The sequence below is a fragment of the Tamandua tetradactyla genome, chromosome 16, assembly GCF_023851605.1.
Source record: "Tamandua tetradactyla isolate mTamTet1 chromosome 16, mTamTet1.pri, whole genome shotgun sequence".
In the NCBI taxonomy this organism is placed as follows: domain Eukaryota; kingdom Metazoa; phylum Chordata; class Mammalia; order Pilosa; family Myrmecophagidae; genus Tamandua; species Tamandua tetradactyla.
Genome location: NC_135342.1, coordinates 22,054,856 through 22,075,637, shown reverse-complemented (window position 1 = coordinate 22,075,637; position 20,782 = coordinate 22,054,856). Strand labels below are relative to the sequence as shown.

The 20,782-nt window shown below is 48.3% G+C and overlaps 2 protein-coding genes across 6 annotated transcripts in view; one reads left to right on the top strand and one right to left on the bottom strand.

Annotated features, from left to right (window-relative positions):
• The first annotated feature begins 245 nt into the window (after nucleotides 1-245).
• On the top strand, nucleotides 246-2,541 carry CNFN (cornifelin). 4 transcript variants are annotated; one of them, XM_077131722.1, is made up of 5 exons: nucleotides 255-366; nucleotides 950-1,029; nucleotides 1,501-1,611; nucleotides 2,056-2,192; nucleotides 2,325-2,541. In XM_077131722.1, the coding sequence occupies exons 2-5, from the start codon at nucleotides 993-995 to the stop codon at nucleotides 2,412-2,414; spliced, it is 375 nt and encodes a 124-aa protein (XP_076987837.1). In that variant the 5' UTR covers nucleotides 255-366; nucleotides 950-992; the 3' UTR covers nucleotides 2,415-2,541. The 4 variants fall into 4 exon arrangements, with proteins under 4 accessions (XP_076987840.1, XP_076987837.1, XP_076987838.1 ...); XM_077131723.1 differs by having other exon boundaries at nucleotides 275-366; nucleotides 983-1,029; XM_077131724.1 differs by having other exon boundaries at nucleotides 279-366; nucleotides 915-1,029.
• A 2,570-nt stretch (nucleotides 2,542-5,111) lies between these two features.
• MEGF8 (multiple EGF like domains 8) overlaps nucleotides 5,112-20,782 on the bottom strand; it is a 93,200-nt gene continuing 77,529 nt past the window's right edge. For both annotated transcript variants that reach the window (XM_077131720.1, XM_077131721.1), the window contains exon 41: nucleotides 5,112-8,900. In XM_077131720.1, the coding sequence (XP_076987835.1) occupies nucleotides 7,632-8,900 (1,269 nt within the window). In that variant the 3' untranslated portion in view covers nucleotides 5,112-7,631. The remainder of the gene's footprint in view (nucleotides 8,901-20,782) is intronic.

Sequence of the window (20,782 nt, the reverse complement as noted above, 5' to 3'; positions counted from 1 at the left end):
ACTTTTGATCCCTGAACTTTGACCCAGTGCACCTCTCCTTCTCCCTCCATCTCTCAAGCTATCTTTGGCCACTCCCCTTTCTATCTCCACCCCCCCATCTCTCTTCCTGGGACCCTGCACTATTTCCTCAATCCTGGCAGGTGAGGCAGGAGGGGCATGGGAAGGGAGGGGGGCAGTGACGGTGTTGGGGAGAGGGTCAGCCAGACCGGACTGGCCTCCTGAGCATCAGCTGCCAGAGCCCCGCCCAGGCCTGCGTGGCCCGCCCAAATATAAGCCGCTGCCGGTGCCAGGCTGAGAGCTCAGTGCCCTTGTGGCCCACACCTCTGTCGCACCATCGCCATCTCCGTCGCCACTGCAGCCCAGCAGGTAGGTGCGCCCCGCCCGCAGCCCTCTGCTCTGTGCTCTCCCCTCCCTGCTCACCTCTCTGTCTCCCTTCTTATATCTGACTGCCCAGACCATCTGGCTATCTCAATCTCTCCTGAGTCCCCCTTCCAACCTGACTAGCACTGGATTGAATTTGGATGTCTTGGGGCCCAGGACCCCTCTGCTAAGCCTCTCTCTTCACTTCTCTGAGCCTCAGTGTTCCATCTGCCCAGTGGGCTTGCAGAGGCTTGGAAGGGCTGAATAGGTGTGGCCTCACCGGCGTCTCTCTGGATCTACCTGGCTCTGATCTCTTTCCCCCTTGTCCCTGACTCTGCCAGTCCATCTCCTGGTCTCTCTCTCCATCTCTGCCTCTGGAATGAGGAGGGTCTTCTGGGGCCTGTTGGGCAGCTATAGAGATGGGCGAGTTTCTCGCCCCCATCCCATCCCTACCTCATGCCTCTCCCAGCCAGCCAGCTGATTTGGCCTCTTTCTCCCCAGCTCCCCTCCCCTTGAGAGCCCTGTCCCAAGCCCCCCCCCCCCCCCGTCCCTAGCGTCCCTTGGACAAACTCCACCGCTGTCGCTGCAGCCACCTCTGTCGTCCCCAACACCACCTCCTCAGGGCCAGCAAGATGCAGTTTGAGATGCACGACAACGTGAAAGGCAAAGGTGGGACCGCCGGGTGGACCAGCCACCCTCCCAGTCCCTGGAACCCAGCCGTCTCCCTCCCCTGGGCATCCTCACCACGATGACAGACGGCACCCACTCCCACCCATGAGGCCCCCCCAAAATGCGGGAATCCGGCACCCAGGCCCGGATGTGAAGGAGGCAGCAGCATGTCCTGGCCCCGCCTTACAAGGCAACACCCCTCTTCCCACCCCACCCCACCCCCGATGTACAGGAGCCCCCAGGCCCCAGCCCAACCAGACGTGCAGGAGGCCCGGGCAACAGGGACACAGGGGGTGTTGATCCCCAGACGTGGCGGGAGGGAAGAGGAAGGCACAGTGATGCCCCATCCGTGGGCGGCCTGGAGGGCCAGCCCAGACTGCCCGGCAGAGGGAGGGAGGGACGGCTGGGGTCTGCCGGGCCAGGAGACCCTGTGAGGCTGCCCAATGACCCCGTGCGCCCCCCTTTCCGCAGCCATGTCCTACCCTGTGACCAGCCAGCCCCAGTGCGCTAGCACCTGCTATCAGACCCAGCTCAGCGACTGGCACACCGGCCTCACGGATTGCTGCAACGACATGCCCGTCTGTGAGCGCCAAATGCCCCCTCCCCGGGCCCGGGGGGGGGGGGTGGCGGAGCGTACCCTCAGCCGGCTCCCACGCCCTACTCCTCCCACTCCCACCTGAATTCCGTGGACCCTGAATTCCCACTTGCTAACCCTCACACCTTCCTCGGCCCGCAAAACTCCGTGGGACCCTTACTTCTCACCTTTCAGCACTCAATTACCCCTCGGACCTTCAACCTCCCCTTTGCACCCCCAACTTCCCCCTTGAAACCCTGATTTCCCAACCTCTTCCGGATTCCCTCTGGGTCCCTTACTTGACGTCCTCCAATGCTCGATTCCCGTGGGACCCTCCGCCTCCCTCCAAGGGCCGGTCAGCCTCGCCCCTCCCCGGGGCGGAGCCGGCAGGAGACCCCCTCCAGGCCCGGCCTGATTGCCCTGCGCTCCCACCCCTCGCCCCTCCCCCGCAGGCCTGTGCGGCACTTTCGCTCCTCTCTGCCTCGCGTGCCGCATCTCCGATGACTTCGGCGAGTGTTGCTGCGCGCCCTACCTGCCCGGAGGCCTGCACTCCCTGCGCACCGGCATGCGCGAGCGCTACCACATCCAGGTGCGCGCCGGACCCACCACCCGCGGGACCGGGGCGCTGGGGGCTGGCCTCCTGGGTCTGTGCGAGGAGGGGCTGGGAGTGGGACTCCTGGCACCTAAGGCAGGGGTCCTAACCTCTCTCTTCCACCCCCAGGGCTCCGTCGGGCACGACTGGGCGGCCCTCACCTTTTGTCTGCCCTGCGCCCTCTGCCAGATGGCGCGGGAACTGAAGATCCGGCAATAAAGCTGCCCCCCACCCTCTCCCCTCTTTTCCCCGGGCCCGCCTGGCCTCCTCTGCCCCCTCCTGGGAGGACCTGTCCCTCGGTTCCAGTCCTGCCGGAAATACACCCTAAATAAAAACCTGAAAGCCAGCTCTGCCTACATCCTTTTTTGTCCCAAGGAGGAATCCTGGAAGGAGAGGGAGGTTTGGTGAAGGAGGTGCGGGCGGAGGAAAGATTCCTAGTTCGGGAAGGAAACCTGACCGTCTGGGGTGGGACCTCTCACTCTGACTGACTGTATGTGATTTGGCAAGTCCATACCATCTCTAAACTGGGGTGTCCTCGCCTAACCAAGTAAAACCACTTAACTCTCAGCTGCCAGATCCTAAAAATAAGCAAAACCAGTCTTGGCAGAGCCCAGGCACTACAGTACAATGGTAAACTTTAAACTCGTGCTCATTTAATATCTTTGGGCTCTTGGGCTGCCCACGGTTCTAACAGGTGTGGGCTCCTTGTCTCCGAAACATAAAAGTGCCAGGATGAAAGCTCTTTGGAGCCAAATAGAATCCTTAAGGGGTCATCAGTTCCATCCATCCTTTTTTATGCAAAGATGACTAGCAGCTTAGAAAATCTTTAGACCTCAAACTCGGACAGACCTGGGATCCCGTCCCGACTCTTGTCACCTACTAGCTGTGTTATCTTAGGGAATTAATAAACTTTCTGAGCTTGTTTCCTCCTCTGTGAGGTAACAATTCCTAATGCATCAAATGGCTACTGTGAGAGCAAAAGATAGAACATATAGAACGGTCAAAATGTGAATGCAATAAATCGTTATTACTATTAGTAATTACTATAAGTAATATATAACTGTTATTATTTGTGGTTTTCTTCTCACTCTCTCTCTCTGAATCTGTGTATCTAACTGTCCAGTGACATTATCATGTGGATATCTAAAAGACATCTTAAATTTAACATTTCTGAAAACTGACTCCTGATTCAACACACTCCTGCCTCTCCACCCCCACCTCCAACCTGCTCCCCCCCAGTCTTCTCCATCTCAGGAGATAGTTCTTATTCCAGTTGCTTAGTCATCTCACCCAATGTCCAATCTGTCAGCAAATTCTGTTGGTTCTACCTTCAGAATAGATCCAGAATCTCACCACTTCTCCCCGCTCTGATGCCCCCATCCTGGTTTTCCAGCCACCATCCTCTCCAGTCTGAGCTAATGCCACAGCCTCCTCGTGAGTTCCCTGCTCCTGCTCCTGCTCCTATAGTATCTTCCCCCCATTCAGCAAGAGGAACCCCTCCCTCTGCTCAGACCTCCCATGGCTCTGCCCCCCCACCCCCAAGCCACTCCAACTTCAGGGCCTTTGCATTGGCTGCTCCCTCTGCTTGGAATACTTCATCCTCAGGCATCCCTATGGCTCCCTGTCTCACTTATGCTCATATCATCTTGTGAGAGAAGCCTTCCATTCTCACATCTAATAGGAAGCACCAGCCTCACCCTCTCCACCCTTCACTGCCTTGTTTTTCTTTTCACTTTCCAACATCTGCATCATTTACTTATTATCAGGAGCCCGTGGCTTTCAGCTCCATGAGGACAGGAACCTGTTTCCTGCTGTTTTCCCGGCACCTGGAACAGTGCAGGGCCCATTATAGGTGGTGATGCGCGTAAGCACAGGTGGAGAGATGCCAGCTCAGAGAAGGGAGGAGATCCAATGCATGGGGCATTGGAGAGTCAGACCAGGCTTATGTAAGAATCCAGGCTTGCCTCCTAATTAGCCCTGAGTTTTTAGGCCAGAGATTTCACCCCTCCGAGGGCTTTCAGAAGCCCTCTAGCTTCTGAAACATAAAATGGGGGGCGGGGAAGAGAGCCTATACTCCTCAATGGCAATCCTCAATTTGAGGATTAAAGCACTCAGGCCAAGCATCAAGCACAGTGCCTGGCATGCTGCAGACCATTGGCAAAGTTCCCCCTTCCCTGAGGTTGCCAATGTGTTGGTTGTCACCATGGGTAGAGCGCAGGCCTCTTGCCTCTGAAGCCCAGGCTTTCTCTCATCCCACCATGAGCCTCATGCATTCAGGTCCATGAACACCAGACAGAAGGGAGGAGGCTGGTGTGCAGGGAGGAGGTGGCTGACATGCACAGAGGAGAAACACGTGCTTTGGGGCATCTGGGGCAGGGCATCAGCCTGGCAGTGACAGGAGTCGGAGGCAGGGTGGCTTGGCTTAGGAAGACGGAGTTAGGGGGATTGCTGCTAGGACCCCTACCAAAGGGTCAAAGCCAAACACGGAGGAGTTTTGAAGAGCCTTAGCTCCTATCTGGCCATACAGGTTAAACTCCTCTGAGCTTGGGACTCCCCCAGCTGGGCAGTACGCAACACTGGTGGTTCGCTTCTCAGTGGGTAGATCCTGCCTTATCCCAAGCAGAAATCAACCATATTGAACCCCCTGCCCCAGGTGTCTGCTCTGTGCTGGGACAGTTCTCAGCTGTCTAAATTAAACAGTGCTAAGTAGAGAGTTCCTTCCTCCGCAGACGAAAAAGGTTAGTGAACAGGCATGTGGATTTCTAGAACCATACGGCCTGGGTTCAAATGGCAGTTGTCACTCAGCAGCTATATGACATTTGTGAACTTGTGTTTCTCCATCTGCAAAATGGGGATTAAGGGTACCTACCTCATCATTTTGTTAGAAAGATAAAACAAAACTATAGTATGGCAACATAAGTGAATATCCTTGTTCTTAGGAAATGTACATGGAAATGTTAAGTGCTCAAGAATCATGATCTATACAAGCTAGTCTCAAATATTTAGAAAATAGATAGATGATGATGACAGATAGAATACTACGACAAATGTGGCAAAATGTTAAAAGTTGTAGATCTGGGTACAACTGTATGGGTTTTATATCATCTTTGCAATTTTGCAATTTCAAGCCAAAAAGTATTTTAAAAATGAAACCGTAGCAGTAACGTAACAACCAAACTGTCAGCATGAGGTACTCGACAAATGGAAGCTCATAGTCACATCTTGGAGGTCATGTCAGATGCCAGCTCATAAAGGCAAAATTTTCGTGTTGTCAAAGTAATCCCTGAAAATCCCTTAAATTGTCTATAAAACCCAAAAATATGGTGTTATTTCCAGACCACAATGGAGACTCATACACCTCCTAAGACCAATTGTGTCCTCAGTGGGGCACCTGAGGAAGCAATTGGCTTGCAGGTAGGGGTGGGTTGTACAGAAAATGCACAGTTTAACAGGCTCAGCCTGATGCAGACATATCTACCTGCTTCCTCCCTCCTAACTTGTCAGGGATTTTGCTTGCATCAGGCACTGGCAGAGAAACTGACTCTAATGGTACTTCCAGTTTGGGCCTCAGAGTCTAGTTGGAGTTAGAGACAGCTCATCTTGTGGCCCTCATTTAAGTCTCCAGGCCAACTGGCTTGAGTTCCTCCCTCTTACACAGAGCCGGGAATAAACCCGTGCCTTGGGACAAGGTAGTCTGTCTTCCCTCCTGCGACCAATGGCAGCTTCCTGTCATAAGGATACAGGGAAGGGTCTTCTCTCCACACCTCATCTCATCCCTTCTGAGCAGTAGCTTCTGTAGTGGCACCATCCCCACCCCAGATCCCTACCCCACTCCCACCTAGAAGGGGAAGCCAGGAGCCAGGCCCAGCTTCAGAGAGCCAAGACACTCCCCACCACCATTCCAGCACCCAGACTGCACTTGGACACTGAGTCCGCCCTGCACTCTTTATTTGTTGATTCAGTTGCCCCCCTCCTTTCCTCAGATGTGGCCACGGCCCCTTGCTGACATGCACATGGGTGGGCCCCACGCTGAGGGGAAGCTGCAGGGTCTAGTCCCGCCAAGGTCCAAAAGGGCAGTTGTGGGATAGAGTCTTAGGAAAGAGAGTCCCAAGTTCAGGATAGCTAAGTTTTTTTGAGGGGAGGTCCCCATAGGCTAGGGGTGCTAGGAAGTCCATGGAGGTGGCTGGAATCTTTAAGGTAGCACTGGCTGGGATGAGGCTGCCTGTAGATGATTCTGGCATTCCTAGATCAAACTTGGCAGCTCCCAGCCCCACTTTCCACCTGGCTCCATCGGACCAGGTCGCTGTTGTTCCACACTACAGCACTTTCTCCCTCCAGCCTGCAGGGGGCAGCAGCCACTTCCTACTCCTGCTCACCTGTGGGCACCTGTCAGTTGTCTCAGTCCCATCCCTCACCAGCACTCAATTCCCTGTACTCAATTCCTTCTGCTTAAATTCTCAGAGTGGTTTTTTCTTCCTTGCTAGGGTCAAATGAAGAGACGTCTAAAGGACATCTCATGTCTAAAATAGGACTTTTGACCCCCTACTCCACCTCCAAAAATGACCCCATCATCCACCCATGATTCAGGTGACCCAGATTTCTTACCCCTCATCCACGTCATCATTATATCCTGCAGTTGTGACTCCAATGCACATCCTGCATCTGACCCTGACCCCCCACACTGCCCTCTCTCACCTCTCCAATCCATTCTCTACACTGCAGACAAGCCTCCTTCTAAACAGGCACATTGCGTTTGGTTACCTCTTCCCTTCATGAACCATCCAATGACTTCCCATTGTCCTGAGAATAAAACCCAAACTCCTCCTGGGGCCCACAAGGCCCTGGGCGATCTGGCCACTACCTGCTGCCACCCTCACCTCCTTCTCCTCACACAGGGTCTGGGTGACACTGGCCAGCCTTCCAGTCCTCCCAACCAAACAAACTCAAGGCCTTGGCCTTTGCTGTCCCTCTGCCCAGAAGGTGCTTCCTGCAGCTTTTCCCACGTCCAGTTCCATCTTGAGATCTAAGCCCGGCTTCTCTGAATGCCCCCTCAACTTCACTCCCCTGGTCCCTCACTGCCACCTCCAGCCAATGTCCACAGCATGTCCCCCTCTCTGACATGATCATACTCACCCCCTGTGTAAACTGATTGTCTCCCTTCACTAAAACCTAAGTTCTGTGGGATCAGGGAAACTCACTGCCTCACTGCCTGCTTTACCTGGTACCTACAACATTGCCTGCCATGCAGGTGGTGCTCAATAAATACTTGTTGAATGTGGAACAAAGGGGCCCTATCTGGGGACCCCCCACAGGGAAGGGAGCCAGAAGTCTCTGAAGAGACGGTACTCAGGGTTCCCACAGGTGGAGGAGGGGGCCCAAGTCCAGGGCAGCTCCGTCAAGGGGCTTGGCTGCTGGGGCTGAGGACTCCACAGCAGGTCAAAGAGACATGCTGGTGAGGTTATCCTGGCTCAACAGTCCCTTCCGACCCGCACCAGCCCCATGCCCACTGCCCCCTGCACCCCCACCACCCCCACAGTACTCGTGCAGCCTGTGCCGCAGCGTAACAAGGGCTGAACCGAGGCAGGCGCCATTGGGCGCGTGAGGCCCGCCAGGCAGCTGGAGCAGTAGTGTGGCCACGCCCGCCATGCCATCTTCTGTGGGCTCCAGGGTGATGGGCCCAGCTCGTAGGCCGGCTGTGGTGGTGGAGATGGCAGGCGGGCAGCAGCTCCCTCCCACAGGTCCCCAGGGCCCTCCGGCCCCTGTCAGCAGCAGAGGTGCTAGGAAGGGCTCAGAACGGCAAAAGGCGGGTGGTGGGAGCCCAGCTGGCTTCCAGGCAGGAGCTAGGGTGGCGGGGTCAGGTGGAAAGCAGACGGTGACCTTGGCAAAGGGGCGGCTGGCCATCTTGGTCATCTCCTGCAGGTGCCGGCGCTGCTCCTGCCGCTGGTCCAGGGCCTGCTTGGCCTTCCAGAGGAGCACGCAGAGCGAGAGGAAGAGGAAGAAGCAGGAAAAGAAGACGGAGAAGAAGACAAACAGGTCAATGTGGGCTTGGTCCTGCCGGAAGAAGAGCAGGCCCTGCGAGTCGGCCGAGCCATTGGCTCCGGGCCCGCCTGGGTCCCCCACGCCCAGCAGGAGCAGGTAGAAGCGGCTGGACTTGAGGGCATGGTGCTCGTGCGGGTAGGTGATGACCAGCCGGTCCCGCACACTGCGCACCACCAGCACCGCCGACGGCTCCGTCACTGTCACATAGGTGATCAGGCCCTGCGGCCACACCTCTCGCACCCGCGGCTCTGCTGGAGCACCGGGGCCACTCCCAGCCCCTGGCCCCCCAAAATCCCCTGCCCCCCGGGGCCCAGTGTCAGCTGGGGGTGGAGGGGGTGGTGGGGGTGGGGGTGGCTGGATGTGCACGGTGTGGATGCCTGTGTCAGGGGCCACGCGGACCACGAAGGTGTCATAGGAGGTGGAGACATAGAGGTCCACCGCTCCAAAGGTCACATCCAGCGTCAGGCGGATGTCCACATTGGTGAACTTGGGCTGCACACCAAAGAGGACAGTACGGCCGGGGCCCAGTGCTCGGCGTTTGGGTTCATGGAAGCAGTTGGTCTGTGATGTGGGGTCCAGGCAGCATTCCTGCTCCACCGAGATGAGGCGGTAGCACTGCTGGCCACCCAACGGGCTTCCGTGGAACGACTCCCGGCACTTGGCGCACTGTGGATGGGGAGTGGAGGTGGAGGCGGCCATCAGGGCTGAGCTGGGTCCCAGCCAACACAAAGCAGGACAGGGATTCTGTACCTGGTGGTTAAGGAGCCACTGCCCCAGGGCCTCCTGGTGTCCCCACTGCTTCCTTCCTTATGATGTGAGCCCCCAGGACCTCTCTGCCACAGGACAGACACCCCCAGGTCCCCACACTCCACTATTGCTATCCCTGGTGTCACCCCAATGACCCCAGCACCCCGATGCTTCTGAAAACCTGAGGCCCAGCAATGAAGGGCTCAGTTCCTCACTAGCAAGGGGGTCTTCAGCTGGCAATTTGACTTTGCTGAGCTTGGGATCCTTCTTCTTACAAGGGAGTAACAGCGGCTCACTCACAGGACTAGGAGTGCGTACATAGCACTCTGCACAGGGTCAGCCAGCCTCATACGTACTCCTTGCAGCTTTCTGGCTATGCTAGGTGGGCTCCCACCTCAGGAACTTTGCACTGGCTGAGGTCTCTGCCTGGACTGCTCTTCACCCACCCACACTCTTGCCTTCCATCCTCACTACCTTTACTTTACTTTACTCAAGTGTCACCTTCTCACTGAAGCTTTCCATGGCTACTGTATCTAACATTTACAGCTTCCAACACTTCCTAGTCCCTTTCTGCTTGATTTTTCTTCTTACCACTTATCATCATGTAACACTACTGTATAACTTACTTATTTGTTTGTTCATTGCTTTCATGAGAATTTAAATTCCTTGAGGACAGAACATGTTTCCTGTTTCGTTCACAGCTGTGTTCTTAGCACAGGGCCTGGCATAGAGTAGGTACTCAATAAATGTGTTGGATGAATGAATGGGTAAGTGAATGGACAGCAGCAACTATGATTCCAGTAGCTCAGAGGAAACAACTAGGGCTTTGGGATTAGACCAGGGTCCAATCCAAGCTTCAAAACCTGAATGGAGGGCCAAGATGGCAGTGTGGAATTTAGTTCGTCCTCCAGAGCAGCTAATAAATAGCCAGGAACAGTACAGAACAACTTGTAGGGACACATCAATGAGCGGACACACAGCATACCCCAGTCTGGACCTTTTGGACCTGCTACGAGCCCACCCAGAACCATGAGTTCCCCAAGCCACAGCAGCCAGTGCCCCTCCCCCACAGGCTGCATCCCAGAGGGGAAAGGAAAGAGACTTTACAAGCTGCAGGGGCTGAGAGTAACCAAACTCCAATTGTGGAATTAATTAACAAATTTCTGACTATTAAAAATAGGCCCCCAGCTCAGTTAAACCTCAAGTAAAAGCAGAGGTCACTGGTATTGGCCCCGGTGCAGTGGGGCAGGGCTGATGGAAAAAAGAGAAAAAACAACAGGTTCTTTGGATTTGAAAAGGTCTGGGCCCTGAAGGAAAGGAGGGGGCACATAGGACCTGGACGTACACAGAGTAACTTACCAACTTAAGCTCTAGATTGGCAAACCTGAGGAATGGGGGTCCTGCTCTGAAAAGGATTTTTCTCTTTCATTTTGGTGGCTGTGTTTCTACAGCTTGACTGCTCTTAGGAGACTGTAGCAAGGCTTCTAGGGCTCCACTGCCCCAGGCATAGGCAGGATTAAGCTTGTTTGAGTGTTTGTCTAGAGCTTGTGCCTTCCCCAGGAGAGAGGTGGGGTCAAGCTCAGGTGGAACCCCTCCCTCAAGGAGTTCAGACCCCGGATTCTGGAAAACTGAAGGATTAAAGTCAGCCTATGACCTCTCCTCTGTTCAAACATGCCCCAGGGAGAGTCTGCTGAAGTTAAAGGTACCACATCACCTTATGCTGGTGGGACCTGCAGGCAGACAAGTGCCACATACTGGGCAGGACAGGAAAAACAGAGAGCCCAGGGGCTTCACAGGAAAGCCTTTCAACCTGCTGGGTCTCACCCGCAGGGAAAACTGACACAGGTCTTTCCTTCCGAGAGGAGGCCAGTTTGTTCTGGGAAAATCTGGCTGGGGTCTACAATACTTAAGTAGACCCTTCTAAGTGGGGGGAAAAAGCCACCATACAGGTAGGGCAAGAAAAAAGAAAACAAGAACTGAAAACTTCTGATCTGTTAAACAAAACCTAAGCTAGAGGCCCACGCCCCGCCAGCCAGCCAGCCCGCCCGCCCTCCTCTCCCTCTTTGTCCGCCGACCCGGTGCGCGGCGCCCACGCCCCGCCAGCCAGCCAGCATGCCCGCCCTCCTCTCCCTCTTTGTCCACTGGCCCGGCGCGGCGCCCACGCCCCGCCAGCCAGCCAGCCCGCCCGCCCTCCTCTCCCTCTTCCCCTTCTGCTCTGGCGGCGCTCCATCTGCCATCTTATCCTTCCCTTTCTCCTCCTGCTCCGGCGGCTCTCCAACCACCACTGTGCCCTCTTCCGCCTTCACCGGCTCCTCCGCCACAGGCCTCAACAGCCTTGCCACCCTCACCTTTCCTCCTCTAGAACAGCTACTGGGGGAGTGGAGACAATACAGAGCAGGTCCGGGAGCCACGACGGAGATCAAAGGGACGGCGTACCCCATCCTGGAACGGCTGACTGTCTGGGAGAACCAGCTCCAGTGAGATCGCCGAGGGGCGCGGGCTTTCCCAGGCGGGACGGCAAGCGGCCGGGGTCCCTCCCTTCCTCGTTCCCAGGCCAGCTGGCAGAATTGGGCAGGCAGTCCCCTTAGGCAGCAGCAGCTGGCGCCCCCACCACGCGAGGCCCCCCGGACCAACTGAGAGAGTTGGGTCGGAAATCCCCAGACTGCGGAGAACGGTGACCGGGGGGTCCCTTCCAAACACGTGACTCCCCGGTCCGGCTGGGAACAGTGCACTCTCCCGGGCTGCGGCAGCTGGCGCCCTCCCGCCACGCTTGGCGCCCCGGGACAACTAGGAAATTCGGTTGGGCACTCTCCCGTGCTGCGGTGGCCGGCGACCCTCCCCACGTTCGGACCCCCAGGCCGGCTGGCACTCTTCCAAGCCGCTTCGGCTGCCGAACTTCCCCTACGGCGAGAGTTTTCCAAAGTTAAAGGACCCACAGCAACTTTCACTGGTGGAATCCGTACAGAAACGAGTGCCACGAGCGCCACCTACTGGGCAGGATAAGAAAAACAGAACCCAGAGATTTCACACAAAAATCTTTCAACCTGTGAGGTCCAACACCCAGGGAAATCTGATTAAATGCCCAGACGCCAGCAGAAGATAATGGATCACACTCAGAAAATTGAAAATATGGCCCAGTCAAAGGAACAAACCAATAGTTCAAATGAGATAGAGGAGCTGAAACAATTAATGCTGAATATACGAACAGAAATGGAAAACCTCTTCAAAAACGAAATCGATAAATTGAGGGAGGACATGAAGAAGACATGGACTGAACAAAAAGAAGAAATAGAAAAACTGAAAAAACAAATCACAGAGCTTATGGAAGTGAAGGATAAAGTAGAAAAGATGGAAAAAACAATGGATAACTACAATGATAGATTTAAAGAGACAGAAGACAGAATTAGTGATTTGGAGGATGGAACATCTGAATTCCAAAAAGAAACAGAAACTATCGGGAAAAGAATGGAAAAATTTGAACAGGGTATCAGGGAACTCAAGGACAATATGAACCACACAAATATACATGTTGTGGGTGTCCCAGAAGGAGAAGAGAAGGGAAAAGGAGGAGAAAAACTAATGGAAGAAATTATCACTGAAAATTTCCCAACTCTTATGAAAGACCTAAAATTACAGATCCAAGAAATGCAGCACACCCCAAAGAGAATAGACCCAAATAGGCATTCTCCAAGACACTTACTAGTTAGAATGTCAGAGGTCAAAGAGAAAGAGAGGATCTTGAAAGCAGCGAGAGAAAAGCAATCCATCACATACAAGGGAAACCCAATAAGACTATGTGTAGATTTCTCAGCAGAAACCATGGAAGCTAGAAGACAGTGGGATGATATATTTAAATTACTAACAAAGAGAAAAACTGCCAACCAAGACTCCTATATCCAGCAAAATTGTCCTTCAAAAATGAGGGAGAAATTAAAACATTCTCAGACAAAAAGTCACTGAGAGAATTTGTGACCAAGAGACCAGCTCTGCAAGAAATACTAAAGGGAGTACTAGAGTCCAATACGAAAAGACAGAAGAGAGAGGTATGGAGAAGAGTGTAGAAAGAAGGAAAGTCAGATATGATATATATAATACAAAAGGCAAAATGGTAGAGGAAAATATTATCCAAACAGTAATAACTCTAAATGTTAATGGACTGAATTCCCCAATCAAAAGACATAGACTGGCAGAATGGATTAAAAAACAGGATCCTTCTATATGCTGTCTACAGGAAACACATCTCAGACCCAAAGATAAACATAGGTTGAAAGTGAAAGGTTGGGAAAAGATATTTCATGCAAATAACAACCAGAAAAGAGCAGGAGTAGCTATACTAATATCCAACAAATTAGACTTCAAATGTAAAACAGTTAAAAGAGACAAAGAAGGACACTATCTACTAATAAAAGGAACAATTAAACAAGAAGACATAACAATCATAAATATTTACGCACCGAACCAGAATGCCCCAAAATACGTGAGGAATACACTGCAAACACTGAAAAGGGAAATAGACACATCTACCATAATAGTTGGAGACTTCAATTCACCACTCTCATCAATGGACAGATCTAGACAGAGGATCAATAAAGAAATAGAGAATCTGAATATTACTATAAATGAGCTAGACTTAACAGACATTTATAGGACATTACATCCCACAACACCAGGATACACCTTTTTTTCAAGTGCTCATGGATCATTCTCAAAGATAGACCATATGCTGGGTCAGAAAGCAAGTCTTAACAAATTTAAAAAGATTGAGGACTTCCTGGAAGATGGCGGCTTAGTAAGACGCGCGGATCTTAGTTTCTTCTCCAGGACACCTACTAGGGGAGTAGAAACGATACAGAAAGCGCCCAAAGCCACAACAGAGATAAAAAAGACAGCGTACCCCATCCTGGAACGGCTGGCTGGCTGAGAGAAGCAGCTCGGGTGAGATCGCCGAGGCGCGCGGGCCTTACCGGGCGGGGTGGCAAGCGGCCGGAGTTACTCCCTTCCCCCTTCCCGGGCCGGCTGGGAGAATTGGAGAGGCGGTCCCCTGAAACAAAGACGGCTGGCGCCCACACCACGTGCAGCCCCCGGACCAACTGAGAGAATTGGATCGGAAACCCCCAGGCCGTGGAGAACGGTGACGGGTGGGGGAGGCCCCTTCCAAACCCGTGACTCCCGGGGAACGTGCACTCTCTCGGGCGGGCCGCTGCCGCTGGCGCCCTCCCGCCACGCTTGTTGCCCAGGGCCGACTAGGAAATTCGGACGGGCTCTTTCCCTGGCTGCGGCGACCAGCAACCCTCCCTGCGTTGGGACCCCAGGCCGGCTCAAGCCGCTTCGGCTAGCGAACCCCCAGGACGGCGAGAGTTTTCCAAAGTTTAAGGTCCCACAGCACCTTTTACTGGTGGGACCCGCAGACAAACGTGTGCCACGAGCGCCACCTACTGGGCAGGATAAGAAAAACAGAACCCAGAGATTTCACAGAAAAATATTACAACCTTGCTGGGTCCAACACCAAGAGAAATCTGAATAAATGCCCAGACGCCAGCAGCAGAAGATAACTGTCCACGCTCAAAAGATTGAGAATATGGCTCAGTCAAAGGAACAAACCAATAGCTCAAATGAGACACAAGAGCTGAGACAACTAATGCTGAATATACGAACAGAAATGGAAAACCTCTTCAAAAATGAAATCGATAAATTGAGGGAGGACATGAAGAGGACATGGGCTGAACATAAAAAGATTGAAATCATGCACAACACTTTCTCGGATCATAAAGGAATGAAGTTGGAAATCAATAATAGGCGGAGTGCCAGAAAATTCACAAATACATGGAGGCTCAACAACACACTCTTAAACAACAAGTGGGTCAAAGAAGAAATTGCAAGAGAAATTAGTAAATACCTAGAGGCGAATGAAAATGAAAACAAAACATATCAAAACTTATGGGACACAGCAAAGGCAGTGCTAAGAGGGAAATTTATTGCCCTAAATGCCTTTATCAGAAAAGAAGAAAAGGCAAAAATGCAGGAATTAACTGTCCACTTGGAAGAACTGGAGAAAGAACAGCAAACGAACCCCAAAGCAAGCAAAAGGAAAGAAATAACAAACATTAGAGCAGAAATAAATGAAATTGAAAACATGAAAACAATAGAAAAAATCAATAAGACCAGAAGTTGGTTCTATGAGAAAATCAATAAGATTGATGGGCCCTTAGCAAGATTGACAAAAAGAAGAAGAGAGAGGATGCAAATAAATAAGATCAGAAATGGAAGAGGAGACATAACTACTGACCTCTCAGAAATAAAGGAGTTAATAACAGGATACTATGAACAACTTTACGCTAATAAATACAACAATTTAGATGAAATGGACGGGTTCCTGGAAAGACATGAACAACCAACTTTGACTCAGGAACAAATAGATGACCTCAACAAACCAATCACAAGTAAAGAGATTGAATTAGTCATTCAAAAGCTCCCTAAAAAGAAAAGTCCAGGACCAGACGGCTTCACATGTGAATTCTATCAAACATTCCAGAAAGAATTAGTACCAACTCTCCTCAAACTCTTCAAAATAATCGAAGTGGAGGGAAAATTACCTAATTCATTCTATGAAGCCAACATGACCCTCATACCAAAACCAGGCAAAGATATTACAAAAAAAGAAAACTACAGACCAATCTCTCTAATGAATACAGATGCAAAAATCCTCAATAAAATTCTAGAAAATCGTATCCAACAACATATTAAAAGAATTATACATCATGACCAAGTAGGATTCATCCCAGGTATGCAAGGATGGTTCAACATAAGAAAATCAATTAATGTAATACACCATATCAACAAATCAAAGCAGAAAAATCACATGATCATCTCAATTGATGCAGAGAAGGCATTTGACAAGATTCAACATCCTTTCCTGTTGAAAACACTTCAAAAGATAGGAATACAAGGGAACTTCCTTAAAATGATAGAGGGAATATATGAAAAACCCACAGCTACTACCATCCTCAATGGGGAAAAATAGAAAACTTTCCCCCTAAGATCAGGAACAAGACAAGGATGTCCACTATCACCACTATTATTCAACATTGTGTTGGAAGTTCTAGTGAAAGCAATTAGACAAGAAAAAGAAATACAAGGCATCAAAATTGGAAAGGAAGAAGTAAAACTATCACTGTTTGCAGACGATATGATACTATATGTCGAAAACCCGGAAAAATCCACAACAAAACTACTAGAGCTAATAAATGAGTACAGCAAAGTAGCAGGTTACAAGATCAACATTCAAAAATCTGTAGCATTTCTATACACTAGTAATGAACAAGCTGAGGGGGAAATCAAGAAACGAATCCCATTTACAATTGCAACTAAAAGAATAAAATACCTAGGAATAAATTTAACTAAAGAGACAAAAAACCTATATAAAGAAAACTATAAAAAACTGCTAAAAGAAATCACAGAAGACCTAAATAGATGGAAGGGCATACCGTGTTCATGGATTGGAAGACTAAATATAATTAAGATGTCAATCCTATCTAAACTGATCTACAGATTCAATGCAATACCAATCAAAATCCCAACAACTTATTTTTCAGAATTATAAAAACCAATAAGCAAATTTATCTGGAAGGGCAGGGTGCCCCGAATTGCTAAAAACATCTTGAGGAAAAAAAATGAAGCTGGAGGTCTCGCGATGCCGGACTTTAAGGCATATTATGAAGCCACAGTGGTCAAAACAGCATGGTATTGGCATAAAGATAGATATATCGACCAATGGAATCGAATAGAGTGCTCAGATATAGACCCTCTCATCTATGGACATTTGATCTTTGATAAGGCAGTCAAGCCAACTCACCTAGGACAGAACAGTCTTTTCAATAAATGTTGCCTAGAGAACTGGATATCCATATGTAAAAGAATGAAAGAAGACCCGTATCTCACACTTTATACAAAAGTTAACTCAAAATGGATCAAAGATCTAAACATTAGGTCTAAGACCACAAAACAGTTAGAGGAAAATGTAGGGAGATATCTTATGAATCTTACAACTGGAGGCAGTTTTATGGACCTTAAACCTAAAGCAAGAGCACTGAAGAAAGAAAGAAATAAATGGGAGCTCCTCAAAATTAAACACTTTTGTGCATCAAAGAACTTCATTAAGAAAGTAGAAAGACAGCCTACACAATGGGAGACAATATTTGGAAATGACATATCAGATAAAGGTCTAGTATCCAGAATTTATAAAGAGATTGTTCAATTCAACAACAAAAAGACAGCCAACCCAATTACAAAATGGGGGAAAGACTTGAACAGACACCTACCAGAAGAGGAAATACGGATGGCCAAGAGGCACATGAAGGGATGCTCAATGTCCCTGGCCATTAGAGAAATGCAAATCAAAACCACAATGAGATATCATCTCACACCCACCAGAATGGCCATTATCAACAAAACAGAAAATGACAAGTGCTGGAGAGGATGCGGAGAAAGAGGCACACTTATCCACTGTTGGTGGGAATGTCAAAGGGTGCAACCACTGTGGAAGGCAGTTTGGCGGTTCCTCAAAAAGCTGAATATAGAATTGCCATACGACCCAGCAATACCATTGCTAGGTATCTACTCAAAGGACTTAAGGGCAAAGACACAAACGGACATTTGCACACCAATGTTTATAGCAGCGTTATTTACAACTGCAAAGAGATGGAAACAGCCAAAATGTCCATCAACAGAAGAATGGCTAAACAAACTGTGGTATATACATACGATGGAATATTATGCAGCTTTAAGACAAGATAAACTTATGAAGCATGTAATAACATGGATGGACCTAGAGAATATTATGCTGAGTGAGTCCAGCCAAAAACTAAAGGACAAATACTGTATGGTCCCACTGATGTGAACAGACATTCGAGAATAAACTTGAAATATATCATTGGTAACAGAGTCCAGCAGGAGTTAGAAACAGGGTAAGATAATGTGCAATTGGAGCTGAAGGGATACAGACTGTGCAACAGGACTAGATACAAAAACTCAAAAATGGACAGCATAATAATACCTAATTGTAAACTAATCATGTTAAAACACTGAATGAAGCTGCATCTGAGCTATAGGGTTTTTTTGGGTTTTTTTGTTTTTTTTTTACTATTATTACTACTTTTATTTCTTTTCTCTATATTAACATTCTATATCTTTTTCTGTTGTGTTGCTAGTTCCTCTAAACCGATGCAAATGTACTAAGAAACGATGATCATGCATCTATGTGATGATGTTAAGAATTACTGATTGCATATGCAGAATGGTATGATTTCTAAATGTTGTGTTAATTTCTTTTTTTTTTTCCGTTAATAAAAAAAAAAAAAACAAAAAACCTAAGCTAGAGGTCCAGAATTAGCTGGACAGACTGTCAAAGAATAGAAAGACAACAAATTCATCCAGCAAGAAAATCCTAGGTAAAAAAAAGTGAAAAAAATCTCCAGAATAAACTAATTAAGATAATTTAATGCCTACATGCCAGCAAAAAATAACAAATCACACTAGGAAAACTAAAGATATGGCCCAGTCAAAGGAACAAACCAACAATCCAAATGAGATACCGGAGCTGAAACAATTCATTCAGAATGTTCAAACAGACATGGAAAACCTCATAAAAGCAAATCAGTGAATTGAGGGAGGATAATAAAGAAGGCAAGGAATGAACAAAAAGAAGAAATCGAAAGTCTGAAAATACAAATCACAGAACTTATGGGAATTAAAGGCACAGTAGAAGAGATGAAAAAAACAATGGAAACTTACAATGTCAGATTTCAAGAGGCAGAAGCTAGGATTAGTGAACTGGAGGATGGAACATCTGAAATCCGACAAGAAAAACAAAATATAAGGAAAAGAAGAGAAAAATAAGAGCAGGGACACAGGGAATTGAATGACAATATGAAGCACATGAATACATGAGTTGTGGATGTCCTAGAAAGAGAAGAGAAGGGAAAAGGAGGAGAAAAACTAATGGAGGAAATTATCACTGAAAATTTCCCAACTCTTATGAAAGACTTAAAATTACAGATCCAAGAAGTGCAGTGTACCCAAAACAGAATACATCCAAATAGACATACTCCAAGACACTTACTAATCAGAATGTCAGAGGTCAAAAAGAAAGAGAGAATCTTGAAAGCAGCAAGAGAAAAGCAATCCATCACATACAAAGGAAGCCCAATAAGACTATGCATAGATTTCTCAGCAGAAACCATGTAGGCGAGAAGACAGTGGGATGATATATTTAAATTACTAAAAGAGAAAAACTGCCAACCAAGAATTCTATATCCAGCAAAATTGCCCTTCAAAAATGAGGGAGAAATTAAAACATTTTCTGACAAAAAATAAGAGACAATTTATGACCAAGAGACTGGCTCTGCAAGAAATACTAAAGGGAGCACTAGAGGCAGATGCAAAAAGACAGGAGAGAGAGGTGTGGAGAACAGTGTAGAAATGAAGACTATCAGTAAAGGTAAAAAGAAGAAAAATTAGATATGACATGTAAAATCCAAAAGGCAAAATGGCAGAAGAAAGTACTAACCATACAGTAATAACACTAAATGTTAGTGGATTAAACTCCACAATCAAAAGACATAGACTGGCAGAATGGATTAAAAAACAGGACCCATCTACATGCTGTCTACAGGAAACACATCTTAGACCCAAGGATAAACATACATTGAAAGTGAAAAGTTGAGAAAAGATATTTCATGCAAATAACAATGAGAAAAGAGCAGGAGGAGCTATACTAATATCTGACAAATTAGACTTCAAATGTAAAACAGTTAAGAGACAAAGAAGGACACTATGTATTAATAAAAGAAACAATTCAACAAGAAGATATAACAATCATAAATATTTATGCACCGAGCCAGAATGTTCCAAAATACATGAGGCAAACACTGAAAAGAGAAATTGATACCTCTACCATAATAGTTGGAGACTTCAATTCCCCACTCTCATCAATGGACAGAACATCCAGACAGAGGATCAATAAAGAAACAGAGAATTTGAATAATGCAATAAATGAGCTAGACTTAACAGACATTTATAGAACATTATACCCCACAACAGCAGGATACACCTTTTTCTCAAGTGCTCATGGATCATTCTCAAGGATAGACCATATGCTGGGTCACAAAGCAAGTCTCAACAAATTTCAAAAGATTGAAGTCATACAAAACACTTTCTTAGATCATAAAGGAATGAAGTTAGAGATCAATAATAGGCAGAGGGTCAGAAAATTCACAAATACGTGGAGGCTCAACAACACACTCTTAAACAACCAGTGGTCAAGGAAGAAATTACTAAAGGAATCAGTAAATATCTGGAGGCAAATGAAAATGAAAGCACAACATATCAAAAAGTGCTAAGAGGGAAACTGATTGCCCTAAATGCCTATATCAAAAAAGAAGAAAGGGCAAAAACTGAGTAATTAACTGTCCACTTGAAAGAACTAGAGAAAGAACAGCAAACTAACCCGAAAGCAAGGAAAAGGAAAGAAATAATGGAGATTGGAGCAGAAATAAATGAAATTGAGAACATGAAAACAATTGAGAAAATCAACAAAACCAGAAGTTGGTCCTATGAGAAAATCAATCAGACTGATGGACCCTTAGCAAGACTGACAAAAAGAAGAAGAGAGAGGATGCAAATAAATAAGATCAGAAATGGAAGAGGAGACATAACCACTGGCCCCACAGAAATAAAGGAAGTAATGACAGGATACTATGAACAACTTTACGCTAATAAATACAACAATGTAGATGAAATAGACA

Coding starts and splice junctions, on each gene's coding strand:
- CNFN (XM_077131722.1), top strand. CDS start 993: ATGCAGTTTGAGATGCACGACAACGTGAAAGGCAAAG. Junction 1,030..1,500: donor CGACAACGTGAAAGGCAAAG/GTGGGACCGCCG, acceptor CCCTTTCCGCAG/CCATGTCCTACCCTGTGACC. Junction 2,193..2,324: donor GCGAGCGCTACCACATCCAG/GTGCGCGCCGGA, acceptor TTCCACCCCCAG/GGCTCCGTCGGGCACGACTG.